This window comes from Vulpes vulpes, chromosome 16 (assembly GCF_048418805.1).
Source record: "Vulpes vulpes isolate BD-2025 chromosome 16, VulVul3, whole genome shotgun sequence".
Taxonomy (NCBI): domain Eukaryota; kingdom Metazoa; phylum Chordata; class Mammalia; order Carnivora; family Canidae; genus Vulpes; species Vulpes vulpes.
This window is the reverse complement of record NC_132795.1, coordinates 76205849-76224860: the sequence shown is the minus strand read 5'-3', so window position 1 is coordinate 76224860 and position 19012 is coordinate 76205849. Positions and strand designations below refer to the sequence as shown.

The following is a 19012-nucleotide window of genomic DNA, read 5'->3' as shown; positions in this document are numbered from 1 at the left end:
TGGCCCAGGGTGCGATCCTGGAGACCCGGGATCGAATCCCACGTCGGGCTCCCGGTGCATGGAGCCTGCTTCTCCCTCTGCCTATGTCTCTGCCTCTGTGTGTGTGTGTGTGTGACTATCATAAATTAAAAAAAAAAAAAAGAATGTGTTGACAGTTGAGAGGTCATTAATGGAGAGAGTAATTTTAGGAGAGTGGCAAGGGTAGAAACCAATGTGTAAGAGACTGGGGAAAAGCAAGCAGTAAGTATTAGAGACAGATAATTCTTCTGAGAAATTTGGTAGTGAAAAGAAGGAGCCATGTAATGAAAGTCCAGGAAGAGGTAAGATAAAGAGTTGCTGCTACTTTTAACTTTTAAGGAATAGAGAATGGGGAGACCACAACAATAAAACATCTGTGGCCAAAATGAGAGGAGTAAGTAGTAGAGACATGAAAGATACAAGAGACATTCATAAAATTTTATAAAGCTAAAAGACGTCTTTCATTTAGCTGTCACTCCTCACTTCCCATGCCCACATTCAGAAGTGGGGCAACTAGGAGGCAGAGAAACCAAAAGAATCCCAAAGTCAAGAGTCCTTAATAGCAGCCTGTGAGGAATGAGGGTGGGAAGAGAAACAGAATCAAGGGATGGAGTCGTAGTTTAGGGAAGTATGGGGCAGGATGATTAAAGATATGGAGATATTCTAAGGAAGGGGATTTTAAGGTAGCTTTGAATTTTTTAGTAAAGTAGGAAGTAATCAAGTAAATGTGAGGAGACTCTGATGGAAGTAAGAGATTTAGAACAAAATGGCTTCAAAGGATTACTCAAGGAAAATCTGTCTGTAACAATAATAGGTTTCTTAATCCTCTGTTCCACTTAAATCTTCTGTAATACAGAATCTGTATGTTTTTTTCATTGACATTTCCTAAAAACTTTACATTATTCCTGACCCTCTCTCTCTTACCTAAAAATATCTACTGGCAGAGGTGGGTATATACTCCTGCTCTATGCCCAGTTCCTCTCCTAAAATGAGAAGATACCAAATGTAGTCACTATCAAATTGCTTCTTTTGAAATGCACATGCCCTTCTTATTCTGAAAAACAACAGAAGGGAATTCTTTTAATGCAGTATTCAGGAAATATATCTGCAGCAGAACAGCATAAAATTCTACACACTTTGTGCAAAGAATTCATTTCCTACAGATCCCTTAATAAAATAAATAGGCAAAGCTTCCTTTAATGGAGGAGGTAATGTTTTCTCCAGAGGAAAGGCAGAGTCTGATTTCAGCCATGTGATGATAGAAAGTAACAGTCAAATATAGCATATTCCAGATACTAATTTCTTCTTTTTTTTTTTTGTCCTTAGGAAGCACACATAACATGTCTTGTTACTTTTCTGTACTAACATACCATCTTTAAGGATACAGTATCCTTAATCTGAAAGATCATTATGATTACATTCAAATCTGGGTCCAAACTAGCTTTTTAATTGTGACCTGGTTTAAAGATCAGGTTTTGGAGCTAATTAAGAGCTCAAGATTTGGAATGTCATAGATCTGGTTCATATCTTGGTTCTACCAGCTGAGTTATTTTAGGTAATTTACTTCACCCATCTGAGACTCTCTATACCATAAAAAGTGGGAATAATAATAATAAACCAACCACATAAGATTGCTGTGAGGTCAACAAGATGATGTTTCTAAAGTGCCTGGTAATGAGGAGATTTTGTTGTTTTTATTGGACTGTTAACTATTCCCTATACCTGACCTGAGCTATATTTTCCTGACTCCAGCGCTTTAAATATCTCTTTTCTGGGACACTTGGGTGGCTCGGCGGTCATGATGGGATCGAGTCCTGCATCGGGCTCCTTGTGGGGAACCTGCTTCTCCCTCTGCCTATGTCTCTGCCTCACTCTCCGTGTCTCTGATGAGTAAATAAATGAAATCTTTTTAAAAAAAAGGAGAGAAAGAAAAAGAAATCTTCTTAAAGACCTACCCCAAATGTCACCTCCTGCATGAAATCTTACAAAGATACCCCTCTCTGTAAATGAGCTCTTTTTCAGCTTCTGTGCTTCACAAAGGCCACTTAATTATTGCACTCACTGTGTCATGGTTATTTGTAAGTTTCATCCTATTGTGGCTAGAAGTGAAATGAATGAAAAGTCTAGCTTTACTTCAATCTAGATTTTTCTTCTCTAGTCTAAACTGCCTGAAGTCAATGCAGTTGTATAAGCAAAATTCTTGATAGAACATCTAGAACCTGCTTTCTGCCATTGCCTATCCCACAAGTTGAGTAAGTACTTATTTCAGAATCCCTTGTGGATTGGATGTTTTTTCAGACCTCCCCAAATTGAATCCCATGCCTTCCCAGAGCATGTGTGTCCAGAGCCTTCCTGAACTTTACAGACTAGAAAACAAAGACCATTAAAGAGGATTACTTACCATTTCCTGTCATCGTCTAGAAATCTTCACAATGTCCTCATGTGTGAGTGATTTCATTGTGTTGGGTAACGTGGGGCCATGAGGAAAATTGCTCCTGTCTTATGAGTAGAATAAAGTGTAGAAACAGCCAATTTAGGGCTTGCCACTCCCCCATGCCTCTTCTTTTTTTGCCATACCATTTTGGTTGATCAAGATAGCCAAAGACAAGTATGTTTTTTTTTCCTTTTTCTTGAATAAAGTGCTGGGAGGTAGTGCTTTGTACTGCAAATTATGCTGGTTTGTACATGTCACAGTGAGACCTGGCATTCTCCCAAAGAATATCCTGCATTGAGAATTGGATTCACTTCATTCAGATAGTTAAGCTTGAAAGTTGTTATGGTCTTGATTTAACTTCAAAAATTCCAGAAAATGTAATGTCAAATCTGTCATTTGGCACTCATTTTAATAAAGTATTAGCTAGTATTTAATTGTTATTTCCGTTCTGGCCATTAGTGAGACATCTAAAAGACTAGTTTCTGGAATTGGTGAGTAGCCTGCATACAAGACTGTGACATGCAGCACCATTCTGATGGACTAAGCCAATGTGTATCAGATGAGTTGTATCAGTAGCTATACTGTGCAGTATTAGCACTGTCAGTTCCTTTATTACTGCTGAAGTACCTATTTCTGACCCTACAGTCAATGCTGAAAAGTATGTTTTCAGAGAGTAAACAACCATCAGTTTAAAATTCAAGTCTAGGATAAGAATAATTATATAAATTGACAAAATAATTACTTGGGGAAAGAGGATCTTCTATAAAAAGCCCAGTTATGTTTATTCTTAATTTACTAAAAACTTTTATCAGGTTTTTTAGAACTAAAGTTGGTCAGAGGTTACAAACTTTCAGTTATGAGTTCAGTTCTGGGCGTCTAATGTACAGCATGGTGATTATAGCTAACAAACAGTACTGTATTATGTACCTGCAAGTTGGTAATAGATCTCAAATGTTCTCACCATAAAAAGGAAATGGTAATTATGTGACCAGATGGAGTTGTCATGGTGGTAATCATTTTGCAGTTATAGAAGTATATCAAACCGACTGGTTATATACCTTAAACTTATAAAATGTTAACAGTCAATTATGTCTCAATATAGCTGGAAAAAAAGAAAAACAGGTAGAATTAAGCCAATAGATACAGAGGATTCTGTGATGAGATAATGGATAAATGGATCCCAACAGTGCTCATAGCCTAAAAATATTGGGGACTAGGGGTTGTAGACTTCCTGCCTTGCTCCCTGCCATGGAGCTACAATAAGTCAAGCCAGACAGTGACAAGTGCCCCAGACTGAAGACCTTTAATGAGTGAGCACATCTTAGCCTCTGTTTCTTTCCCATTCCTGTTCAAGGATTTACCATCTCCAAACTCTTTTTTTAGAATTGCATTCAGAGGTTTTGTCACATTCTTCCCAAACTTAGCTTTCTGCCCAGCAAGGAAGGAAGTCTTGGCTAATTAGCAGCTGTAATGCAAGGAGTTTAGATTGTTGTTTTAAAACAAAACAAAAAACAGCAGCAGTAGATTCACAGATTTGACATTCATGGTTTTGACTGTGAACAACCCAGAAGGCGCATGACTTGTGGTGATTTGTAATTTTCCTGAGCGGTAAGTTACTTAGCCTGCTGAGTATGCCTAGCACACCTCCGCACATCTACAATTCGCTATAGCTTTCTCCTGCATTCGCATGCCAGCTAACTTCTGCAATGATAAAAACATGTTTCTTTGTGGGAAGCTTGCCTGAAAAGAAACCCAACTACAAATTCTATAAAATAAATGAAGATTAGGTAAACAGATGTAAGAAATTATTTGCAAATTTGAAAGGTCTTACATTTTTCTGGACTTGCCTCACAAGAGTTGGCAGCATTTGGACATGAAAATTAAGTCAGAATCGCTGCTGACTTTTGATAAATGATGTCTTAGCATGTGTATCAGCTAGTTCCTGTGGAGCTATAACTGGACAAGAGTAGACTGCCTTTTCAGAAAGTGGCACCGCATCATAAAAGAAAGACCAATAGATTACAAAGGTGATTTTTGTTTTTCTTTTTTTTCATCTTGTTAGTAGTTAAAGCCTCAAAACATCATACTGTAATTCCTAGGAAATAACGTTTATCATACTTTCTAAAGTGCCTTCACAAAAGAGAAAGATGAAAGTAAATGTACCCACTTGACTAAGCTGTGAGGTTCTTAGGAATTGACTGTCAGGTTTCGTGTCTTACATGCTGTTGCAACACCTCCCACCCCCACCACCACTCCCATGAAGTTTAAGGCAAGGCTAGTTGAGGGAGCTAGGAAGTTGAAGAATCCAAGATAGTACCTAACTTCCCTCTAGCTTATTCTGGAAGCAGTACAGTACCAGACTGCCTGGGTTTAAATCATGCTTGTTTGAGCTGGGGAAGTGATTTAACCTCCCTGGACCTTAGTTTACTTGTCTGTTAAATGAGATAATAATAGTACCTGTCTGATAGGATTACATAGGTTAATATATCTAGAATCCTTAATACCTGGGACAGAGTAAGCTATTGTTGCTGTAATTATTATTACTGGGTGGTTGTTGCTGTTAAATCTATTTATTTATTTATTTATTTATTTATTTATTTATTTATTTATTTAGTGATCCCTGTGTCTAATCTGGGGCTCGAACCCACAACCCTGAGATCAAGAGTTGCATGCTCTTCCAATTGAGCCAGCCAGGTGCCCCCTTATTGCTATTATTTTTAGTTGTGATTGAGGAGGAGCTGTCAAGGTGAGCCATTAAGGGGGATGTGGTTTACAACTGCTGTTCTCCTAGGAAAAAATTGTTTTACCGTATGATCCAGCTATAATTTGGGTCATTGAACATTGTTAATATTAACACTGGGTCTTGGGACTAGAGAAAAGGCTGTGGTTTCTCTGCTGCATATGTGGAGCAGCTTGTTAGCACCCAGCAGAGAAGGAGTGCCAGGGAGTTGCCAGCCAGCCCCAGTGGTGTGCTTGCTTCAGTCTCTCTCATCTCCTTAGGACTGGCCTTCTCCCGTCTTCCTCAGGCTTAGATCACTCAGTCTGGAGCCTGAAACTCAGTAGGGTATTGATCTAGTGTCCCATTATCTGCCTCCTTCCTTTCCTGTCCCCAGTCTCACTATGGATTTTAACATTAGCCTGTCTTCTAACTCTGTGTGACCATAAGCAAATTACTTTGACCTCAATTGCATACTCTTCAAATGAAATAAAAATGACTCTGCCCATTCAGAGGACAACCAGGGTTTTTAGGGAAATAACAGATGTTAAGCATTTTCAAATTCCTTGAAAGGAGGATTCCTTGACAGATCCAAACTCACAGTAAAAAGACTGTTTTCCCAAGGAGGACAGTCCTTACTCTAATACCTGGGCTTTATCAAACCCCAATAGCACTGGAGCTGTTTAATTCCAGCTCTGCCATCTAGCCTAGTGGTTTTGAGTACTACTTTTTTATTTGCCCTCCTCTTTCAAATATTCACAAGCACTAATCCACATTATGGCTTTACAGCCAGTAAATTAAATTATATGAATTCTAAGCACAGTGTTTTTGAGCTGTAGAGAGTCTACAGGCTTTGAAACCACTAACTTAATTTTGTCCAACTCTTGCTGGATAACTCAAAAAGAGCCAAACTTTTTCCTTTTGAATTTGGTTTGAAAAATAATAAATTGTTCCCAGGCAGTGATTCTGGGTGCCAAATTTTATCTGGGATCTAATTTTTTTTGTCTGCATTGAATATTCCCTGCAGTAAAGAGTTAAGGAGTGTTAATGAAGAGGTGATCTATGACAGCTTTTACCTTACCTACAACTTTGTGGTCTCAGCTCCGTGACTTTGGGCAGGTCACTTAATCTATCAGAGTTTCGCTTCCTTTATCTGAAAATCTATATCCACAATAAATTTTTGAGGGAATTAAATGAAATCATCTTTATTAGTACTTTGAAAGTATGCTTATCTGCATGTAAAAACCCTACCCCTTAAAAACAGATGTAGAAGAGTATTTATTCTGACATACTGTCATTGCTTAAAATAAGACTCTGTAAGTTCATTCAAGGCAGAGACCCTGTTATCATCTTCCATAGTCTTCTTCCACAGTAAATGAATACTTAATGAAACAACTGAGTATACTTTACTCAATTATTTTTCAGATGCTTCAAAAATGCTTCAATTGTGTCACATTCCTTGGAAGAGACTTGATATTTTAGAAAATCTTTATCATTTAAGGGTGTTTGTGTGTATGTGTGTTTAAAACAACCAGACTCGGGGCACCTGGATGGCTCAGTGGTTGAGTATCTGCCTTTGGCTCCGGTTGTGATCTGCAGTCCTAGGATCAAGTCTTGCATGAGGCTCTTGTACTTCTCCCTCTACCTATGTCTCTGCCTCTCTCTGTGCCTCTCATGGATAAATAAATAAAATCTTTTTAAAAAATAAATAAAAATTAAAATATAAAACTCCAGACTCAATGAAAAGAGGATGATCAACCTGAATAATATAGGGTAGATGGGGTTTTCTCTGGTTCTTTTTATTGAAGGGGGTATTGTTGTTTTAAAAAAATGTAAGAATATTAATTTTCCTTTGTTGCCTGTAAATTTATTTCTAAGGCAGTTCCTAAAACAGGATTTTAGAAATTTTTAGAATAGTAATCACATCATTTCATTACATGATGCCTTCCCATTTTTATGTACTCACACTAATTTGGATGTATATGTATATACATTTGGGTTTTTAAATTATACTATCACGCAGTATACCGTAACCTAGCAAATAGTTCTGAAATAGGAAAAGCTACATAAAAATCAATATTACAGGGTCCTGGGTGACATCCGACTCTTGATTTCAGATCAGGTGGTAATCCCAGGGTCCTGGGATCCAGCCCCACAGCTACTCTATGCTTAGTAGGGGGTCTGTTTAAGGATTCTCTCTGCCTCTGCCTCTCACCCTGCTCATGTGCTCTCGCGTGCGCGCGCGCTCTCTCTCTATCTCTCTCTCTCTCTCTTTCTTTCTCTTTCCCTCTCCCTCTCTCTTTCAAATAAATGGATGAATCTCTAAAAAAAAAAAATTCACTACTAATTCCTTGTGACATTGGTTATTATTTCACTGATCTTAAATGTTTTGTGTGGTACAACTGTGTAAGCACGTTGTAACTGGCATTTTTTTTTATAAAGCCAATTCCGTATACAAAATTACCAAGATAAAATAAAACAGCTTTCTAAGAATATATTTTCCTATATACAATTAATGCAGCATGCATGCTGTATCCAGTTTCTCTGCATATATACCAGATCTTTGAAAAAGAAGGAAACATTTAGTAAGTTCTTTGGAAGTTAGAAGCAGGTAACCCTTGTCTTATGGTTATAAACCAAGTCTTTTAGAAAACAAACTGCATTTCTTAATCTATGACAGCTTCTCCTTTTCAGTTCCTCTTGTTTTTGTTTTCTGCTACTCATAGATGCAAGAGTGTATTTAGATGTAGGGATGTGTTTAGATGGAGGAAGTGCTCCAAAGATGCTCCACATGATACCAAGCCAATGCCACTGAAGATGTCCTCCAGCTGCTGCTTGGATGGCTGCATACCATTTAAAACTATACTCTCAGATAAAAGTCTGTACAGGCTTTCAGAACAATTCCTTTATCCACTCTGAAAGGATTGCATTTTTTAAAAGTTTATCTGCAGTTTTCAAAACCCAATTAGCTGTAAGTTCTTGTGAAAAATTGTTTGCTTTACATTTCTCTGGTTGATTACATGCTAAGAAAAGCCATTTAAACATTGTCTTCACTGACCTAGCAGCTTCTGCAGTCCAATGGGATGTTCCATTAATGCACTCTACTTGAATTTACCAGTACTTACAGATTTTGCGCCAGCAAAGGTTTTTAAGGATTTTGGCCCAGTTCAGTGTCTCGGTCTAACAAAGAGGTTAGAAGTTTGAAAAGCTTCTTTGATGATTAAAGTGCAACTCACATTGCTGCCCCTTGGACTTGGCTGCTGAAACAGCAGATGTGGTAAAGTCAGCGCTCTCTCTTTCAAGCTGAACTAAATGTGCACTGCTCTGCATTCACCTGTGTAAATTCAGCTCCCTGTAGGTAGTATAAAAAGAGTATCAGGTTTTTCTTTTTTGCCACATTGGAATTTATTTTTAGTCTTTAATATTAAGAGCGGTAGATTTAAAAATATATATTGAATCTGTGGCTTTGGCGTAACAGATTATTCCTGAACTTTCATTTGTGTCCCACCACTTAATCTACAATCACAGTTAAGAAGGCCGGGTTTTTTCGTAGAGTACAAGCTCTCTTTTTAAATCACTGAACGTCCATCTGTATTACAAGTTATGACCTGCTTTGTCTGTGCCTCCTTATTTATAAAATGACTGTGCTCTTTCATTTAATGCTTTGTTTATTGATGTAATTACAATTGAATAAAACTAATGGATAAAAATAAGCCAGTATGAAAGTCTCTTTTGGAACTGTTGAGAGTGAGTAGACAGACACAGGTACTTTGCCCTTGCAGCACGGTTGCTGGGTTTTTCGTGGGATTATAAATCCTGTGTGTTGAGTCCACAAAGCACGTGCTGATAGTAAGTTGTTTTTAAAGTGATGGTCTTGCATCACCATGGTTCCTCCATACTCTGTGGGGTACCGTGGTGCTTTAATGGAATGAACCTGTCCTGGGCTCCTAAGCTGGGTGATTTATCTGAAGTCTTACGAATCTTGAGAATTTCTTGTTCTTTGGGAAAAGCCTTACAAAGACTGACTCTGGAGAGAAAAAAACATTGCATTTAATAAGTTGCTGTTGAAAATATCAATGATTTTAGGTTATATAAGCATTCTGCTTGAAAAACAAGAATTATCTCTGCTGCAAAGTCTATATTTTAACTTCATGCAGATGTGTGCTAAAAGAACATGATGTGCTTATTTGTTGCGTTTATGATACTTTCTTACTTTAAGTAAGATGGATGAAATTACATATTAAATAAAAACAGTAGCTCAGGCCACAGTCCTTAGCAAACTGAAAAAGCTTTGCAAAGACAGTGGAGAAAATGACACTGTGACTTGAATAACTCATTGGCTTTTGAGAGAATTATCTCCAGAAATTCATTTATGTAACAATTTTTTTGTGGAATTTATTCAGTATTAACTGTCTCATGTTTAGAAATCATCTATCATTAAATTGTGTTGGTGAAATGTTACCAGAAGTATTATGTTTTATATCTTAAAGATATCACTTATTTTGACATGACTACAGTTCTAAACAGACACACACTGATGTGGTGTGAAACTCCAGTCAGTGAAAATAGGTTTGTGGCCTTGGGCAAATTATTTAACTTCCCTAAACCTCAATTTTACTTTTCTGTATTATAGGACACCTAGTTTTTAGGATTATTATTAGGATTAAATGAACACATCTCTCAAGCACTAGCATCATGCCCGGCACTTACCTGTCAGTACATGTTCCCTGTCATTCTGTTTTTCAAGCTTCATAAAGTGTGATGTGTTTTTATATGGTACTTTTTGAGGCAGAAAGAACTTTGTATTGAGTATTACTTATCATACCCAATTCTAAAATGAAACTTTGTATTGCATGTTACTTATCACATTCAACTCCAGAGTGAAAATTCAGAAAATGTAGAATAAATTTCTATTAGGATATTTAAAGAACGCATGTTTATTGAGTGATTGCCAGGTCTAAGACATTGTTTCCTATAATTTACAGTTGAATATATTTGAAATCCAATAAGGGAGAGGTCAATCTGAATGCTATTCCCAGTTTATTTTATAGTCTCTCTTCCGTTTTTGTTCGCTCTTTTCCTTTTTCTGCAATCCTGTTGTAACTTTAAGAAAGTTTTCAAAATAAAGTAACATTTGACTTTGTTCCATAGTCATTTAAAAATAGAGTTGATCAATATGAAGTGTTAGCTAGGAGCATAATATGGTACTTTTTTATTGATTTCAGTTACCAGTGTCCTCAAGCTTGTGTGTGTGAGAATGAAAATGATATATGAAATATGCACCCAGGTTAAACAGACCAATTTTCTTCTTGCATTTGCAACCACTATAAACAGACTTCTTTGATGGAAGTGACTTTGGTAGCAGTCTCTCTCTTTCTCTCTCTCTTTCTCTCTCTCTCTTTCACACACACACACACACACACACACACACACACACACACACACAATACAACCTTAAGGCTCCAAGCAGCCTCCTGAGCCAGTGTTTTTGTTATTGAGACCAAGACTTACACAGTGCTTGGAAGTATATGGAATTTTCTTTCATTTAGTTAACTTTCATTAATTATAAATTGCCAATCAAGGTTATAGATTTACCCCCATGAATATGCTCTGGCATTTTAATAATTGATTGTAAGCCAGAATCTTGAGGATTTGAAAGATGTTCTACTAAATAACTGGTTGCAGACCAATCAAGCCAAGAGGATAAATACCAGGGAAGCCTGCTCAGCAGGACATGCATTATTCAGAAAGTTGTGCAGAGAAGTTGTCTGTGGGCAGAAGTTGTCATGTGCCATGTCTCCCATCAGTCAGAGCTTCAGCAGCTGTTCCCTGTCACCAGGGCCCTTATGTGCTACTGCTTTTCCAATGGCAGTAACAGATACTGGCTGCTTCTCTCGTGGGCTGGGGAAGCCTGGACACAGACTTACGTTGTATATCTCATTGGCCCACCAGTTTGGATAGAAGCTCATTTCCAAAAAGAGAGACAAGGGACCAATTCCTTGGTCTTTCATTGGACCACTAACCAATATATATTCTCAAGAGAATTAGTTAGATTTTGGAGTATCTGTTTTTGATGAAAAATACAGCTATGGGATATAGGAAGATTGTACATTTGAACCCAAAAAGATGCCCTAAATTAGAGATGAGAGAGCTTTCTCCACCAGATGCCAGATTATCAGTACTGCATGATCACTAAAGAGGCTTTGGTTGAACACAACAATACAAAAAAAGACTGGAAATGACAAACATTCCTTTTGTGATAATGCAGCAGCCTGCCAAATGGAATACATCCCAGTTCTGATGATGGACAAGCCTCCAACAATTTCCTTTTTCCCTTATATTCCAGAGACATCCTTAGAGGAAAGGATTTCAGGGCATTAGTATCACTATCTGTCTGATTACTGTGTTGACATTTTTAAAGTGCCATTAATCATAGGAAATGGAACTTAATGATGTTGAAAAATACACAGCCAAGAACTATCAAGAAAGTAAGCTACAGCCCAATATTCAGATGAAATTGAAGAGGGAAATGGCTTAACCCTTCATTTTTTTCTTAATTAACTTATTACTGAACTCCAAAGCTAAGTAATTGAGAGGCAGCAAGCAAAGGAAATGGTAAACATAGCAAGGGGAAATTGAGAAAGGCAGATATTTTTATATTATAAATATCACAGTAATAATATATATAGTATATAAAAATATTCACCTCAATATTATGTAATTGAGGTCTTATTTGCTTTTACTCCTTCCATTTTGTAACAAAGTTACTTTTTCTTTTTTATATCCCCTCCCATATTTTTCCTGTGGACTCTGAGTACTTAATGTACTTGATATAATTTAATCCATGTGAAGCTTGCCTGTCAATAGAATTTGAGAATTAGTAGTCATCATGGGTACCCAAAAGTAAAAAGCAGTGATATGATACATGAATAACAAATTTTCATTTGTCAAAAGCTGAAGGTGCTTACCGGATATTTTACTGGATTTTGGTATCATTAGTTCATTGTTTGCCTGTTAGCTAACTTAAATTCAAATGAGTATTTCTAACTCAAATTTAGGAAACATCAGGTGAACATAGGTATCCTTATCTATAAAATATGTATGACACTAAACTCTAACAAACATTACATTGTAAAGCATTTCTGATGCTGATTTTGAGAAGGAGCTTGATTGGAAAATAGCACAGGAACCTACATCTATCCTCTCCTTCCTTTTCCAGGACAGGACAGTCATTACAGGCTGAGACACATAGTAGATTTTCAGTCAAGACCGATTGATTGGTTGATTGATGATATATGGATCTGAGATGAATGAATTTTAGGGTGACCTATATAAGGAGATTAGAAAATCAGTAATACTATTAATAAATGCTGGTTTTTTGTTTTTTTGTTTTTTTGCCCCTGCAGGTTTTTGTCATTCTTCAGAGGGACTCTGTGTGAGATTGGAAAGCCTGAAATGGAACAAAAAATAAATTCATTCCTTGAAAAGGACGGAATAGAGAAAATTGCAGAAAGTTTGCAAACAACAGTTCACACCTTACAGGTCATCATAGATGGTCTCAGCCAGCCTGAGAGCTTTGACTTTCGAACAGGTAAATAATTGAATTTAAATAATAGCATCTTTCACCTGCATAGCTCACATTATCTTCTATTGCCCTCACAACAAACCTCTGCCATAGGCAAAACTGATATTATTCTCCATTCTGTACATGTGAAAACTAAAGCACAGTGCCCTTTCTTCAAAGTCACTGTGTTTGGTTAGTATCCTGAGCCAAAGCTAGAAGCCAGCTCTCCCAACTCCTTGTCCCATGCTTATTTTCTATCATGTTAGACTAAGTGCATCATACATTGGCTGCCATGAGGATGGAGGCACACATTTTTCATAATCCTTTTGTAAGCTGTTCTTGTCTTGTAGGAGCCAGAAGTCCAGGGTATTTGGTTAATAAACTAAAAAAGTGAATCTTTTTCCTAAATTGCAACCTTCCAAGCTCCTGTATTCTGTGTCAGTGAACACATTGAACAAATAAGATACTATCTCTCCGTTGATTTTCCTTCTAATTAAAAGAACTCTTAGCTTTCAGCATAGGTTGATGGTGAGGGAAGTATGACAGCCATAGTTGTTGAGAGCAATGACCCCATGAAAAAGAATTAAGGTATTGAGTAACCCTCTGCCTAAGGAAATTTGAATAGGAAGCTCTGAGATTTAAATGAATCTGCACTTGTCTCATAACCAGTTTTATGATACATGTTTAGGGCTTGGTTCTTTTCGTTCTCATTTAGGCTCTGTTGAGTGAGTTAGACATGCTTCTTTGAAAAGGTTTAAAGGAGTTTAGAAATACACCCAGCAAGGGACACCTGGCTGACTCAGAAGAGCATGGGACTCTTGATCTCAGATTTGTAAGTTCGAGTCCCATGTTGGGGGTAGAAATTACTAAAAAATAAATAAACTTAAAAAAAAAAAAAACCACCTGATAAGTTCATTATACTACTTCTCAACTTTTCCATAAGTCAGAAATTAATTTTTTTTAAAGTTGAAGAAAAAATACACAATAAGATAACAAAAATGTAGCAGTAGGAGTCTCCAGGGTGGTCCATCCAAAGTGGATGTTTCAGTAGACCCATCCACTTCTATTTGGAGGCCTGGTACCCTTGTATATGAATTCCTTGGGTATTGTTTAGCAGGATACTAAGGATAGATATCAAACAAGGTAAGATATAAGGCTGGTATGCCTAGGACCACCGCATTAGAAGATTGGTAAATATGCTGTCTCTAGCTCCAGGCCTCCTGTATTGGGTTTTCTTGTCCATCTTCGCTTTTCTCTCTTGGTGTTGATTGCTCCATTATCCCAGTTATAATGTAGACTCAGAGCGAAGATCAACATTCAGATTATATGGTTCAGTTAAACAACCAACTGCTAAGTAGAGGTCCTCACTTTGTCATGCCCTTAGTGAGCAGAAACACAGATGCACCTGGCTCTGGACCGAGCTTACCAGTTACTGCAGTGTTTATCAGTGTGATAAGTGAAATTTCAAATAAGTGTCTAAACTCACTTTGGAACTGACCTTTGCCCTAGCGTAAGTCACAATTTTCAAAATATTTGAAAGCTTTTATTTTAATACTAAAAATATCCCCAAGGGGTAAGGCAGACAGTCATACTTTTGAAGAGGCAGATAGTATTGTGGATGTTTCCTCATTACAGTATTTATAAATGTTACATCTTTTCTCCATTTTCTCAAAAGTATTTCCTTCCTTGATGCCTCTTTCTTTCCCTTGAACTCATCCTGTCTCTTTTCTCAGTGACAAGATCAATTCTATTTTATTAACACTCTGGTTGCTAGTTAGTTTCTATAATTGGATTCGTCAGAAGCAGCCTAGTGATAGCAGACTGAATATATAGCTTTGGCAATCAAAGTGTTAAAGTTTGCCTGGTACATGGAGGATTTTCTGATTTCTCAGTGGCCCAGGCTGTCTTCAGGAACATGTTAAGTAGTTCCTGACTCTGATTTTCCATGCAAAATTAAACTAAGCAGCTGATCAGGAACCCTTGGGGAATCTATAGCAGCTGGACCTCTGTAAGAAAAAAGAATTTCCAAGCATAAAAACAATGCCTATGAGACCTCAGAGACCATCCTACCTCTGCCCTGATCAATGACTTAGTTTCAGTTTGCTTTGACACAGTCTTTGCCCATTGGAATATTACAACAGGTTTCTTGCTTTTGGAATCCACTACTTCTGTGTCAGGGAAAATTCTACAGAATCAATTCCAGTTTTCACATATTCCTTTTTTATGAGGAAAATGAGATTTGAGGTTTAAGGAGGGGTTTTGTTTTGTTTTATAGGAAAAAGGGGAATTCAGAAAAAGTAAAAAACAAAAAAACTTGATTTCAGGATGGTTGGACTGGGGGAGGGGAACCAAGAGGTGGCCAGTTGTTAGTACAACTGTAAAGGATAGCTTTAACAAGTAATCAGGATCAAGCCAACAGCTGTGGAGGAAAAGGAAGTGGGATGGGTGGAGGGAAAATGAGGCCTTAGTAAAAGGAGATCCAAGCATAGAATGTTCTTTGTTATTAGAATCAACATTCAGTAATCCTAGGAAAGGGGGCCAAGAAGAGCATGGGAAAATGGAATCCACAGATAACCCAGAAGCCCTATTTAAACTATTAGTTCTACCCTTCTCCCTTATAAAATCTTTGTTGTTGGTTTTGTTTTGTTTTTACTAGAGCCATGATTCCTTGGCATGCTTTATACCCACTTTGGGCGGCATGGTGTTCATGAACAGAGAAATGTACACTGAGGCCAACAAGAAAAGAGGGCTCTAAGGAACTTGAGAGTAGGATCTGCATGTCCTCATCTTTGTATCTCTAGCACCCAGCGGAGTGCCTGGACAGGAGATCATACTAGAGGCTAATAAATGTTTGATGAATTGAACTGAAAGAGGAGAAAGAAGATTAGGTACTGGCTGATCTGGGTTTCTGAGCCATAGATAATCAAGAAGGTATTAAGTTTTGATTGGACAAGTAAATTCAAGATGGATAGAAATTGACTCCTGAATTCCAAATTTGTGGAGGGAAATGAGGAGAAGACTTTAATTTCGTCCATATTCGACAAAATGTTAATGTACTTTCTATCACCTTTAAACAGTTTGAGAATTCAGGTACTGGGGGGTTGGGTGGGGGGAATCTCCCAATCTTCTCTCTTTAAAGGTCTTACTTTCTCAGTGTTTGTGATTTGGCCTTATATATTCATTACGCAAAGATATTTTCTCATCACCTCCTCATAAAGAGGAAAGTTAAGACTCTACTCTTCTCATTCTTTATGTATAGTGCTAATGTTTGCATGCTAGCAAGATACAGTTTGAGGAGAAAGTGTGAGTAAATTTTCTTGTACTGTTCCTACTATGTGAATGCTGCTTCTCCAATTAAGATGCATTGTCTCTGAAGGCAAGCCTGGGTTTTAGCTTTTTTTAACGTCCCCTCTCAATGCTGACTAGTGGTCCCGGCACATAACTGATACGTAGTAAATATTTATTTACTAATGTATATTAGTACATGATACAGGTCCAGGAAATATAGTACATACTATTTACACTATCTTTTCTTCCCTTTTTCTTGTAGATTTTGATAAACCAGATTTCAAGAGAAGCATAGTCTGCTTGGAAGACCTGCAGGTTGGGACTGTTCTTACAGGCAAAGTTGAGAATGCCACTCTGTTTGGAATTTTTGTAGATATAGGAGTGGGGAGATCAGGGCTGATTCCCATACGAAATGTAACAGAAGCAAAACTTTCTAAAACAAAGAAGAGAAGGAGTCTTGGCCTAGGCCCTGGAGAAAGAGTAGAAGTCCAAGTACTCAACATTGACATCCCCCGATCTAGGATTACTCTGGACCTCATTCGGGTTTTGTGAGTGTTGCATTAAAGGTCAAACACCAATTTTATTTTTCTCATTTCTATAGATGTTTAAGAATAAGTCAGATGTTTGTGAATTCTAGGTAGTAGATGAGAAAGAATTCACTCAATATTTTGAGGTATTTTTCAAACACTTTCATTTTCCTTCTGAATAAATAGAAAACTAAGAGCTCAGTTACTTTACTTTTCCCCTTAAAGAAAACAACTAATAGACATCCTTATGTCATTTTATTTAGTAATGGTTTTCTGACCCAAATTTTATTTTTTGTAGTTCATCTTTGACTCCTTTTGCATTTTATATTATAGATTCTTGTTTCATTTCTACTTGCCAGCTTGCCTTGCTGGACTTGTATGGAATTGTGTTCTTGATTTGAACTGTACAATGTTTCTTGACCTAGTAGGGCAGGTGGTGGTTGGCCCTTCCTTTTTATAGATTTTTTAAATCAGGCCTTTTGGACTTGATTCATGATTTTCTCTTGCCAAGGAAATAAAAAATATGCCTATTAGATCCTGATGTGTTTGTAACCATCAAGTGAATGGCTCAAAACATTGCTGAGAAGTATATATGTATTGATCCCTACAATAAAATTCTGTGGCTAGTGACCTTGTTTTTGTTATGTTGATTCAGTGAATGACCTAGGACTCCTTCTTGATGTGGCACATATTCATGCAAATTTCATATAAACCATCTGTGCCTTTGGGCAAGGGGGATGCCTCTGGAAACTTGAAGAATGGCATTTGGTTTGACTTGGCTTAGGACGGGAAGCTATACTCTTTCTTAAGCAGTAGGGCTAAACTTCAGATGAGGAAAGAAATAGCCTTCCTAAAGATTGACTGTAGGTCAGGTATGAAGGGACAAGAAAAACAAGTAGGTAAAGCAAGTGACTCTTAACTCTGTTTTTATTCAGGGGAGGTGGTAAGTATTAGCATGACCATTCAGGGGCAAAATTATTTAGATAGAGCCCACGCTGGACTGGGGTCTTATCCATTCTGGCTGCTCTGGCTAATTTGCTTAATGGAGTCATTTGCTTGACTGAATGAATACTTGGTTTTCTCCATCTGTAATGAGTGGAAGATACTTACTAAAGAGGGTGACCAGTCCTGCTTTTTTGCCTGGGACTGTCCTAGTAAACACTCACTGCCATAGTATAGGTTTTTAATAGTACGTCTTTTTATTCCCAAACTGCCTCATTGTGCATAATAAACTGTATGATCATCTTAGTAGTATAGTCTCTTACAAAGTGACAAATTGGACTGTTCATTGATAGTTTTGCCTGGTAGTTTACTAAACTCAAAATTTTCAGTCTTCCAACTGGTATACATAGATCTTTTTGATGCAGTAGTTTCCTTAAAAGTTGTATAACTCAAGGCTTGTTTTCCCGACAATTTCATTTCTGAAATGCTTTTCTCTCTGGTCTTTTTCTACTGGTCTTCAAGTGACAATGGATCTTAATGTTGTAACTTTAAGTTGATCTGCCTACTCCTTCCAGTGTTCTTCCTGGTTCATAATTTGTAGATCAGTGATGAGTAATATGCACCCAAAGAGTCTTGTTCTGAAGCCTGCAATGTAATCTCAAACAAATGCTTTTTTTAAATTGAGGCATAATTGGCATATAACATTATATTAGTTTCAGGTGTACAGCCTGATTCACTACTTGTATGTATTTCAAAATGATCACCATAATAAACCTAGTTGACATCTATCATCATATATAGTCAAACAAATGCTTTTTGGGAAGAAACCTTCTCCTTGGCCACTTTGAATAAAAGAACCAGAGTAGCAGAAGCAGTTCCATTGGCCTGGTAGCTAAGCCCTTGTAGACACAAGGAGAACTTGATATTGCACTAGGTTGCCTGGTTTGTCCTGTCTAGCCCAAACATGGTGGAAGCTCTATAAGGCCTAGGCTGGGACAAGTGGGGCATGTCTCATTCATCTTATATTTCTAGAATGTAGCATGGCACTTGGTGATCAGAATGTTCAACTAATCCTAGTCCCTATCCTACTGATAATCCACAATGTCCTTTTGATCTGGTGTCTTTACTTCTCTGGGCCTCCTTTTCCCCAGTTTAAAGTGGGGATGATGGTAATAAAGCGCTCATTCTCTCAGAATTTATTGGTGGCCTCCTGAGTGCCAGGCATTGTGCTGCACACTGACCATAAAACTATGATGGAAAAAGAGACATTATCCCTACCCTTATGGAACTTAGAGTCTATTGAGAAAAAAGAATCATTAACTGAGAAATCACATATGAATATAAAATTAAAAGCAAGATAAATAATATGATGACAGCATGTAATCGGTTTACCTAGTCAGAAATGTCAGAAAATATTTCAGTGGGGTTTGACTGAAATGTGAAAGATGCCCGGAAGTTAACTAGGACAGCTATTTTGTTAACTTTAACAAGAGTTGTTTCTGATAAAAGGTGGGGGTGAGAGC

The 19012-nt window shown here is 37.4% G+C and overlaps 1 protein-coding gene across 4 annotated transcripts in view; it reads left to right on the top strand.

Annotated features, from left to right (window-relative positions):
* Positions 1 to 17177, top strand: part of SRBD1 (S1 RNA binding domain 1) — a 193762-nt gene extending 176585 nt beyond the window's left edge. For all 4 annotated transcript variants that reach the window (XM_025992583.2, XM_072741202.1, XM_072741203.1 and 1 more), the window contains 2 exons: positions 12575 to 12759; positions 16283 to 17177. In XM_025992583.2, the coding sequence (XP_025848368.1) occupies positions 12575 to 12759; positions 16283 to 16572 (475 nt within the window). In that variant the 3' untranslated portion in view covers positions 16573 to 17177. The remainder of the gene's footprint in view (positions 1 to 12574; positions 12760 to 16282) is intronic.
* Positions 17178 to 19012: the final 1835 nt, after the last annotated feature.